The 12,050-nt window shown below is 45.8% G+C and overlaps 1 protein-coding gene across 2 annotated transcripts in view; it reads right to left on the reverse strand.

The window, feature by feature from the left end:
- The window catches only part of klf8 (Kruppel like factor 8), a 72,013-nt gene that overhangs the window by 7,173 nt on the left and 52,790 nt on the right, over positions 1 to 12,050 (reverse strand). For both annotated transcript variants that reach the window (XM_069669529.1, XM_069669518.1), the window contains exons 3-5: positions 7,785 to 8,060; positions 7,460 to 7,694; positions 1,831 to 1,942 (exon numbers count right to left, since the gene is read on the reverse strand). In XM_069669529.1, the coding sequence (XP_069525630.1) occupies positions 1,831 to 1,942; positions 7,460 to 7,694; positions 7,785 to 8,060 (623 nt within the window). The remainder of the gene's footprint in view (positions 1 to 1,830; positions 1,943 to 7,459; positions 7,695 to 7,784; positions 8,061 to 12,050) is intronic.

A 12,050-nucleotide genomic window follows, 5' to 3' on the forward strand; every position in this document is an offset into this window, starting at 1 on the left:
TCCTGGCCGTTTCATAAGGAGGTGTGGCTGCAAACTGCATTACGAAACCATGTTTACACCCCAGCACTGGGACAGCCCTGCCCAGCAACACACACACACACATATAAACACAGACACACACACAGAAGCATGCACACGCACATCTTCCTCACATAAAAAACAACTTCACTTTGTTTCTATTACACATTATCTTTCTCCTTCCTGTCCCTCACACTTACTGTCAAATAAACACACACACACACACACACACACACACACACACACACACACACACACACACACACACACACACACACAAGCACACTGCAGATTACAGTGCTAAGCTAACTGTCAGGTCCACACCCTGAATTTCAGTTACAGTCAGGCAGCCTCGCCTACTGGGTGTGGCAGCAGCTCTGACTTGCTTTACTTATAAACACACCGGACAAACACACACACACACACACCTACACACACACACACACACACACACACACACACACGCACACACACACGCACACACACACACACACACACACACGCACACACACACACACACACACACACACACACACACACACACACACACACACACACACACATACACACACACACCTTTGACTGTACTTTAAGGAGCTGTCAGTGGCACACTAACCTTTGCCTGCAGCGGTACAGGCAACGACAAGAAGTCTAATGTCCACATTTTTACCTGAGAGGACCAAATCACCTCAGTTATGAAGTTTGTACTGAACAGGACACACACATTAAAACACACACACACACACACACACACACACACACACACACACACACACACACACAGACTGTCTTGTCTCCCTGTGATAGAGCCGGGGTGTCTCCGGTGTGTTCTGCTGTACTCTGGGTTATGTAAGGTTACATAAGTGTCCAGTCAAGGCAGCGCTGCAGTAATGTAATTAGTCAAGAGGCTGCAGGGGAGGGAGGTATTCCACACAAAGACCGCATTACCCAGAAACCCTGCTGCAGCGTCTCTCTCTTACTGGCCCTGTTATTCCTATCATGAACTTTCCTCTGCGGAAACGGTTTACAGTATTTACGTCCTCCAGACTTCAGTGTTACAGACGTGTGATTGAACAGAGGTCTTTAACACAGACGGGTTCTGGACTGGTGCTGTACCACGATTAGCCACACAGGCCAGCTCAGGATGTTTCCTACACACATGCACCATTGTTGGAATAGTTCAACAATGTTTGGAATAACACTGAAATTACTCCTGCAAAGGAAGTGGAAAAGAAATGCGATGTCTGTTTGGAGCTGGAGTTAGGATGCGATTAGCCTAGCTTAGCACAAAGACTGGAAACAGGTGGAAGCAGCTATTGCTCTTTACAGCTCTTTGCAAAATGCAATTTGGTAGACATTGCTAGGGTTTAGCAACATAAGGTATACTCTGCTCCTGTTTCACCAAATCGCTTCCCCTTTTAACTTAAAATACAGAGTTTCTGTAACATGTAGCCTGTTGCTCCATTCGATCGCTACAAATTTTAAGCTAGGCCTCAGCAGCAGTTTTATTTACACTATCATTAACCTTTAAAAAAAGGAATACGTTCAGTGCAACAACCGACAGCTGAGCCCAGGTTCAAACGGAAGCTGCTGCTCTGTAAATGTTGAGTAACTATAGTGAACTACAACTGCAGCGATATCAATCCAAACTGCATCACCTACCTGCTAATGCACGTGCAGGTAGAGCATTAGAGCCAAACACTGCTCAACAGTGCCTCTAGTGGTCACATACGACAATGTCTTTTCTGCACATGAGCTTCAGCGTGTCCCATTTCTTTGCTGTTTGTTGAGTCTGTCTGCAGCTGGACTTACCCGGCGTCGAGGCTCTGTGCACTGAGGGATGCAGATCCAGACTCTGTGCCGCTCTCTGCATCGCTGTCGCTCTGATACTCCACCGGAGACGTCGAACCCGGCTTAATGCGAACTGCAGAGAGGAGAGACAGAGAGAGGAAACATTAATACAAATAAGGAAATAGAAAAATTCAACATATGGAAGGTGGGATCAAAGCAGATTACAGAGGGGTGAAGGAGGCATGAAAGGCCGAGAGAAAGCACGAGAGAAGAGAGACGGCAGAGGGAGGAGAGGAGGGGTGGTAATAGAAGAAAACAGCGGGGGGTTAATAACTTCCTAATAGTTATGCCTGGATTGCAGCAACTTAGCAAGACAAAAGCTTGCTCCTAGTGTGTGTGTGTGTGTGTGTGTGTGTGTGTGTGTGTGTGTGTGTGTGTGTGCGTGTGCGCGCTCAGGTGTGGTGTAGTTATCTCTGTATGTCCCCTCGCGTCTGCATTTCCTACCTATTCTACTAATGTTTTAATGATCATGTTCTGTGAGCAGAAAAAGTCTCTCCTTCTCTTTGAACAACCTTCATCAAAGTCAAAGCTGGAGTGAAAATATGAACAGATGTTAATGAAAAATACTCAAAGATATTGCTAATTAGCAATTAACTGAAAGACAAATCTCTGGAGGCGATGAGAGGCCTCTGCTGGTCGTCCTCAGTTTCTGACAAGCTGTTAGAAACACACTCTGTCGTTGTTGTCGCCATGGAGGATGCTAATTTAACTTGGAGCTTTTACATTTACATTTTTAGAGCTGAGCAAAACTGCTCAGTATTTTCTGTTGGTATTTCAACATCTATCAATACACAGAGAAACCATGACCTTTGGTCTCTTGTCAGGCTTCACCCACAAGTCGTTGTTGTTTTACAACACAGGACTTTGCTACCTTTACGGATCTTGTCCACATTACTTTGGTGCTTAAAACAGAGACTTTTGGAAACCCAGTTTAAAAACACCTTGAGCTTGAATTTTCTTGTGCACGGGCAGATAGAGAGACTTTTGAAACTATGACACACACTTAAGCAAGAGGAGAACTGTAGCTCTTTTTACATGGCAATTCTGCCGGAGCGCTGTAACGAAGCCGCCTCCTTCGCTATTTTTACATTGAACGAGCAACGCCAGCATAAAGCCGCCCCAGCGTTCCAGCGTCGCAGAAGCTCCACTGTTTACACTGACGCTGTTTCGCCTCCCTCTGATGCCGGCTCAGAGGGGAACGACTTCTCACCGCCTCCGTGCATTTTACATAAAAGACGAGACATGACAGAGGCGTAATAATCCCGCCTTGAACTGGCAGTGTAAAAGGGGCTTGGTATTTAAGCAGGGCCTGTGTCCGGTAGGGTTATCAGCCCGACATGCAGCACTGCTGTTTGCTGACTGTTCTTGAGATATGTGTTTTAAGGCGTACTGGACTTTGTCTGATTTTACAGCACTAAAAAGCTTCTCTGGACGACGATCACTTTAGTTATAAAAGGAAATGCAGACGTTGAAATGTGGACATAACCTTTGTAATGTCTCAGTTTAAGATTACACTATTTCAGAGGGTCATAAAATGTAAAGAGGCTTGTGAGAAAATGTCAATACCCTTTAAAATCTTGCTAACATGTTTTGTGATATTGTCCTGATTCAAAAGAAAAACTCTGCATCCTTTTTAAGTACATTTTTTAAAGGGAAAGGCATGTTTTTATGCTTACATACAGCATACACAGTATGGCTATATACTGTAAGATATTGAATCATAACCCCTGTATTGTGTTTCACACTGTACCGTCAGATTACGGCCAACAAGCAGCCCTAATATTTAAAGCTTGTAGTTTCATAAGATCTCGTGTACTTCAAAGACAAACCCTCAGACGATCATCAGCCAACTCTGAACTTCTCCTCTGTCAGATAATCAGACAGCAGCACTAATTCATGTAGTCTATTGGTACATTACCCCCACTCCCTCCCTCTCTCTCTCTGCCCCCCCCCCCCCCCTCCTCTCCTCCTCCATCACTCCCTCTTTTCCTCCCCCCCTCAGATTCACATTCTGCAGACTTCATGCACTGCTGCTCATCAGGAACAATTTCACCAAGTGGAAGAACAATACATGAGCAAACAAAGGAACCAAAATAAGTAAGAATAAAAACAACAAGCATGAAGACAAAAGTCAGGATTACAGCCCCCCCCCCCCTTCCTCTATCTGCAGGAATGTGGCAGCCATGCTGGTCAAAGTCCACCCAGCCTGGTGAGGGCGAGGGGAGGGGAGGGGTGCGGCCGGTTGGAAGTGTGACGCAAGGAATTTGGGTGGAGTGTGTGTGTGTGTGTGTGTGTATGTGAGAGAGAGAGAGAGTCACACACCAAAAAGAGTGCTCTTTGTCTCTGTAGACAACTAACCCCCCACTCCTCCGCCAATGCAGCCTTCTTTTCTCAAAGGCAAAGCGACCCATCTCCTCTCCTCTCGCCCCCTGCACCCTCTCCTCCTCATCCTTCCTCACCCCTGCAGCACACTCAACCCCACCCTGCCCCTCCCCCACACCCTTACCTCACCTCCAACCACACTCACTCCCTTCCCTTCCTCCATCTGCGTCTACCTATGCAGCGCTCCTCCTCCTCCCTTTCCCTCCCACACAACACCAACAACACAGCACATGAATAGTGAAGATCAGCTGCCTCCTGCTTGTTGGCTTTGCAGGTACAAGAAGAAACAGAGATGTTAAAGTTGAACAGCACTCCTCCAACAAAACACAACTTCAAAGCTAAGAGATAAAGACTCTCCATCGCTGATTCAGGCCCTGCTCACAAGACTCAATGATATTAGGTTACATGAGTTAAGGGGGACTCCTGGATGATCCCTCTGATAACTGTAATAACAAAAAGTGTGAGATCATGTTCTCACTGACACTAACTCCAGTTTATGAGACCTTCAAGGACTGTTGCCCATCATTAATTACATTGTCACTGCAGCATTACATAAGAAGACAGGAAAAATATGAAAACAAGTCTCAAGCCAAACTAATTCTTATCCGGGGTCGGGTCGCGGTGGCAGCAGGCTAAGCAAGTTAGCTCAGACGTCCGTCTCCCTAGCAACATTTTCCAGCTCCTCCTGGGGGATCCCAGGGCGTTCCCGGGCCAGGTGGGATGTATAATCCCTCCAGCGAGCTCTGGGTCTGCCCCGGGGTCTCCTCCCAGTTGGATGTGCCCGGGAAACCTCCACCAGTCAGTTTAGAACTGAAGGAGCCTTTCGGATGAGAGGTGAAACGTCTTCAAGAACTTCAACCTAGCCCAGCTGGATTTTGGATTAAGCTTCGAACTCCGCAGGGAGATGTGAAGGAGTAGCGGCTCTACTCTGAGCTTCCTCCAGATTTTGGCTGCTTGTACAAGCGGCTGAAATGATTGAGGCCAAACAGAAAACTTGTGGAAAGAAGTACAAGAAGTGTATGTAGCCTCTGTGGCATCATCTATTGGTTGGTGGACCACCAATTTTTCCTGTCTTCATCTCGCTGTGGTAGCCACCTGTCACTCATGTCATCACTCTAAAAGACACCCTGCTTTATGTCTATTTTTACTCTAAATGGAAGCATCATTTATAAAATGAACATCCTGCTGTGTTTGGGAAGACTAGAAACTAGAGATTGAGACCATAAACTCTTCAGGAAAATGTTTCCTGAGGAATATATAAAGGAAGTATTTTTCTCATCTGCTTCTACATAATCACACTCTGTTTTGCAACCATATGAATCACCGTACTGGCCATTAAAGAAAATTCAGGTTTAAGGCATTTCTGGATTCGGACAGTCTTTGAAACAAATCTAAAAAAGCAATCTGCGGAAAACATCCTAAAAGGAGCAACTTGGTAAAAATCTTATTTGTGTTTACCTCGAGCGTTGATGTCAAAGTCCAGGGTGTGTCGGGATACTGTGATATCACTGCTAGGTGTGGTTCCAGGTGTAGCTGGTAAAAACATAGCTGCTTTAGCCTGGTGTTACTGAGAGATTACTGCTTTAACTTGCTGACACGAGCTGCCACAGAAGCCAGAAAGGTTGCCCAACACAGCTGTAAAAGCTCAATGAAGTGGTGTTATGATGCTTTATCACCGATTGGTTCAGACGTCGGTAAAGGTTTAACAGATTAGATTCTTGTACCAGCCGAATTTCTGTTGTATTGGAGAAGAAAATATGAAAAAGTGGAGTGAAGTAGAAGAGGCGGTTTGAGAGACAGTGGAGAAAGTGAAATGTAAATTATAGCGCTCTGTGACAGAAGAACTCCTGGCATGTTGTGAACGTCACACGCTGATGAGGTCAAACAGTCTGGGAGCATCCTCGGGCCAGAGTGTGTGCTGCAGATTCTCCTGAACGTCTTGCGGCCTCCTCGTTTACATTCCTGAGTCAAGGCAGCGCTGCTTCGACGAGACACCGAGGTGAGCTGCGCTGACTTCACTGAGGGACTTCACTGCAGTTTGTCAAAGGGGCGGAGGCCTGTTTTGCCAGCGTGCCTGAGCAAATGTCGAGCTTCGTTCCCCCGTGTTTACCCAGGGATGGATTACACCTCCTACAACTTCGACCAGATTCCTCGAGGTGTTTAAGGTGTTCCTGGAAGAACTGCGAGGGTGGTTTGATATAAAGACTTATGGATCCTCTATTCACACAATGATTAACCTTTGAGAGGCAGAACTTCTCGAGTACAAGCTCAGGGACAAGTTAACAAATAACAGATTATTAGTATTGTTACTTCCTACTCAACTACTGTAAACTATTGTCTGGATTAATGAAATATCTAGAGAATTTCCTTGACATGTAGAGTCCGACTGATATTTCGTTTAGCCGATGTGTTCCCGTCACAGTTGTATTTGAATAAGCGTATATGTTTTCCAAGATGCTCCGATAGGAAACCTCCTCTTGCAGAACATTTAACGCAAAAGACAACTCTTGGGGTTGTTTAGAAATGGTGTCTTCATGTAGTTTCTCTCAGTCCACATGGACTTACTTCCTGTCTGAGCAGGAAATACTTGCATTGGTTGACAATGTTTAATAATGTTATATATTCTTAGATAAAGTTGTTTTGTGAAGAAAGCAGCTTTCTGAGCAGCTCCGCACGGTTAAATCGGTTCAAACGTAGCTCATAATCCACATAGAAAGGTCTGTTTTCATTCTGATCCAAAAGGTAATATATTGGTCACATAGTAAATTCTTCCTCTGTAAAAGCAGGAGTAATATCAGCCTTAAAAACCTCAAAAATGACTGTATCTGCAGTCAAATCAGTTATTTGTTCCCCTCTGAAATTAGTATCGGGCTCTGGAGGGTGGAATCAGCTGTTGAAACATTGACACATCGATGCATTTCAATCAGGAACATATCTACAATTGTGTTTCACAAGTTTCCTGATTTAAGTGGGAACATTAATCATCCTGCAAATATGGAGCGCTTCTGGAACAACAAGTCTAACATACCACTAACCACAAACACACAACATCTCCCTCAAAAGACGCTCTGTAATCCTCTGTAAATGACAGTGTGGGCAAGAGTGACACAAACATGGAAGAACAATGGCGGGTGTGACCGTCAAAGATAGAAAGATGAGAGTCGAGGTGTAGCCGTCTAACAACCATCTCAAAGGGCCTTCCACTCACCAGATCCTTCTGAGCGCCCATCGCTGCCTATGAGCGGCACTGTGATGGCTGCTGTGGCAACACCATCAGTAGGCATGGTGGTGTAGACGACAGGCAGCGACTGCACCACCACAGGGATGGTCTGGAGCTGCCCCACCTTGCTGGGCATGCTGACCGAAGGGATCGTGTGGATGACGTGGAGGATCTGCTGGCCCCCGGCGCCCTGAGTGGCCAAGATGGAGCCTGGAGAGAGGACCTGGAAGAGGAAGAGGAGGGGAATGTGATTGGTCAGTCTAACCCTCCTGAATGCACTGTGCAATACCTTAATGGAAGAATTTGTGGTTACCATGGAGCCTATGGATTGTACCGCTGAGGAGACAGGTGTAGCAGTCAGGCCGGGCTGGGTCATGGCCCCGCTGGGCGCAGGGTTGACTGTGGTGCTTGTTGTAGACGCAGGGAGCGAAGAGGAGCGTGGCTTGTTAAGCGACAGGTCGACGGGTTCTGTCTGGTCCTCTGCAGGGCTCGGCTGGGGCGAGGACGGCTCTGTCTTACAAACCGGCTGCTCCGTCTTCACCTTCACCAGTTCTGTCGGCTGTGAGTAGTCATCTCCTACGTCCGCCTGCTGGAGAGGACAAGGAGATAAAAACGAGAAGCTTAGGAGGCTGATTGTAGCTTGGTCGAAAGCTGCAAACATCTGGCCCCTGAGATACAATTGAAGTGTTGGTCTAACAATAAAAATGTTCTCTAATAAAAAGTATTTCTGGAGCTTTTTTGGTACAAAACATGAATTTACAGAGCTCACATTTCTGCTGTATACGCTGCTAATAGCCAGGGAAGGCTAAGGATTCTGGGTCACTGGTGGAGGTCTTGCTCTTCTTCTTAACCAGCAAAATCCTAAACATACTGTCTTTTATATCATTTCTCACTTTATTAGGACTGGCTAGATTTGCTTTGAGGAGCTGCTTCATCCTCGATCCACACTTTCATCAGGCTTCTTCATGTTACGCCCTATTTTCTCTCAGCCTCCTCAGAGGAACTGAGCACCCTGATCGCCTCTACAGCTACCCAGGGCTCAGCTGGCATGTAGCTCGAAAGCAGGGGGAACAATGGCTGCTGTGTGGGATCCTGAGGGGGGAGGTGGAGGAGAAAGAGAGGGAGACAGAGAGAGAGAGGGAGAAGGGCTGGACGGGTATAGAGAGAGGTTGGTACCGTCTGAAAGAGAGAGAGAGCAGGGAAAGAAAGAGAGGAAGAAGAATTGGAGAGAGGGAGGGAGGGAGCAGCAGTCCAGGACTTGGCCTCCTTCCAGTTCAGCTGAGCGTAGCTTGGCTCTGGCTGAGGAGGAGTTGGGTGGAGACTCTGCTACGCCCTTTTATCGGTTCACACAGTTCAGCTGGAGGCTGGGCTGTGAGACGGAGGATGAAGGCACAAACAGAATGGTTGGTAAACAACCTCCTGCTGTCAGCTATCATCACATACACAAATTACCACAGTTAAAGGAGCATGTTGGTTGCTTTGCATGTTTAAGGGCATCATGGGTCACATTATTGACCATATTTACATGGTGGCCATTATCTGTGAAGTCCTGCTGATATGCAGCATGCTGATTTGCAGGTATCAGGTTATATAAATGGAGGGAATCTCACTTATAATTCCACCATTTGAAAACATGGAGGGACATTGAGCCACATCTCAGAGTGAAACAACCTTTGTGGTAGCCCATTGGCTGCACTTAAACAGTAGCTAACATTAGCATTCAACCACTTCCTAGCCAACATTGCTGCTAATGGCCAGGGAAGGCGAAGGATTCTGGGTCACTGGGGCAGGTCATCATGCTCTTCAATTATTTATGAGACAGGAGGAGAACTTCAACCAAGTCCAGCTGCCTTTTGGATTAAGCTTAGAGTTACCATGACCTGGATGACTGAGAACCTTCACCGACGATGCCTTTACTCAGTGTCACACGATACGACAGGAATGGGATCAAATTTGGGATATACAATATAATTTTGTGATTCCATCAAACGGCGGTGTTTGAAGAAGTGGTTGAAAAAGTAAAACTACATGTTTATTTTCCTATTAGCTACCGCTACACAATAGCTAACTTTAGCATCCAACCACTTCCTAGCTAACATTAGTCAGCTATTTTATTGTGTTTACATGATCCCATAGGAGAGACGCAATACCTCAGGCTTAAATGTGCCGAACAGGTGTGTTAATATATTAAAAATGCAAGGCAATGTTAGCTAGGAAGTGGTTGGATGCTAATGTTAGCTTATTATAGCTGATGGTGCTATCACATGTGACTCAATGTCCCTCCAGATGTCTGTTATTTTTCAGTTGTTAATCAACCGGATAGTAAATCGTAAAAGCAAGGAACTGAGCTGCCCGCCCTAACCGTGACGTCAGAGGAAAATGGCCGCAAAGGGAATATGGAGAGGTGACTTTTTTGTATCCTGATGAGGAGGAGCCATTTTGGAAACTCTCCTTAATTGTGTGTCCGACATAATCCTGAATTGTGCTTCTTATTTATGTTCTTGCTCTTTCTTCTGTCTCCTCTTTGACCATACAAAACTAAAAATGAAAAAGGATGGAACCTGTACAGAACTTGGCCGAGGTAAGGAGGAATTTAAGGAGCTCTTGTAGGAAAGTAGGATGAGGAAGGAAAGGAGCCAGGAAAGAGGGAGCTGTTGACAACAAACAAACACACAGAACCTGCTCCAAACCTGGCAGAGGTAAGGAGGGATTTCAGGAGCTCTATTACCGATGGAGAGGAAAGGAAATGGGGGAAGGGGGGAAGGGGAGAGGAAAGGAAAGCTGGCGAGGAGAGATGGAGGAGTAAAGGAGAAGAAAAAGGAAGCGGCGCCGTAACGTGATTATCGAGACAGCTTTAAAAAGAAAAAAAACAGAAATAAAAAGTGAAAAGAAAATGATGAAGTGTGAAAGAAGTGAGGGAGTGGATGAGGCACAGAGGACAGAAAGAGACGAGAGTGAAAGGGAGTGGGTGGGAAAGGCCCGGCGTTGCCATGGAAACTGGGAGCTATCAGCTGACTCCATGTTTTCCACTCGTTCCCCACCCACCTCCACCATCACCACCACCACCCAACTCCCTTCCCTTCTCCTCCCAGAGCGTTCATGTTTCCATCAGCTCACCTCACCTCCACCTCTTCCTCCCTTTATTGTCTGTCTCTGCATCCTGACCACACCCCCTTTCACCTTTCCCCGACACTTTCCTCCGCCTCTCCCTCCAGCATCCCTCGCCCTTTACATCAACCACACCCACCTCCACCTCTCATCCCTCGTTAGCTTCCTTTTCCACCCACTCGCTCTGGTTTTTCTCCATTATCCTCCGTTCTCTCCTGGTTTTTCCTCTTTTCACGGCAGCTCAGATTAAACCCACAACTCTTTTACAAAATCCCCCCAAAGAAGCGGCTGAGCGGCAGAGCTCCACGACAAAAAAGGGAAAGAACAAACCTCCCTGGACTCCTGTGAGCCCTGTGATCTGAGAGACTGACTGAAGAGGAAACTTTCTGATATGAGCACAGAGTGATTAGCTTGAAAAGACGGATATACAGCAGCTCATTACCCTGTGGAAGAGTCTCGTCTCTCTTCATCCTTCACTCAGATGATTTTACATTTCCTGATCATTTCAGTCACAAGACAATGAAGCCTTTTGTCTCTATATGTTACACTCACCAGCACCTTCATATGTAAAGCTGCAACCATTCATATGTTAAACCTACTGTGAGGGATTTTTAAGTGGCTATAAAACAGAATGACTGGAAGAAGAATATTTCTATATAGTTATATTTAATACCTGTAACTGCTGCCACCAGGCCGGTGTCAGACGACATGATTAACAGCGTGCAGACCTGGACTTTCTTTGTTTACATGTTCCACAACAAAGATTCACAGTGAGTGATACGCTTCACTCTTAAAAGGAAGAAGTCCACAGGGGGCGCCAAATCAGACTCAAACCTAAAGTTCCTCATGTTAGCTTTAATGTGTCAACGATTAAATCATCCGCCAACTGTTCTGGTGATCGATCTGTTTGAGTATTGTCTCTTTTTTGTTGCACAGAACATGCACGACAGGAAATTGTGAGTAAAAGATGTTTAGCACCAAAAAGAGGACCCGTCAGAAATGATCCTGCGTCGGTATTTTTTGTTAATTGTGATGACTTATTTCCAAATCCTTCATATCCTAAATCCTAAAACGTGTCCAACCCAAATGCATTAAAGTTTTGCATGCAGTGCTCTAGATTTGAAGGACCCCATTTTAGATCAAAGTAAACAGGATTATGCAAATAAGGCCACAGCCAGTCTGCGATCGCCTGCTCGTTGTCACCCCGTTTGACACCACACATGAAGTAATGACGGCATCAACAAACGTAATGATGCAAAAGACAGAAGCCTTAGCTTTCTGCTGAAAAAATGTGAAGGCTCTTATAGATTATAGTTTATATTTTAAATACATTTACAGAGGATATGCAAATAACGATCTCCTGTGGGCGCCCACGTTTTCATAGTGTTTAGTATTGAAGGTGATACAACAGCAGAAATGTGTTGTTTGTTACGGTTGTTGCTGTTTCTGCACAAAGAGACAAACTGAACTG

The sequence above is a fragment of the Semicossyphus pulcher genome, unplaced genomic scaffold (genome assembly GCF_022749685.1).
Source record: "Semicossyphus pulcher isolate SPU_LCO1_2020_fin unplaced genomic scaffold, fSemPul1.0.p SCAF_10, whole genome shotgun sequence".
In the NCBI taxonomy this organism is placed as follows: Eukaryota; Metazoa; Chordata; class Actinopteri; order Labriformes; family Labridae; genus Semicossyphus; species Semicossyphus pulcher.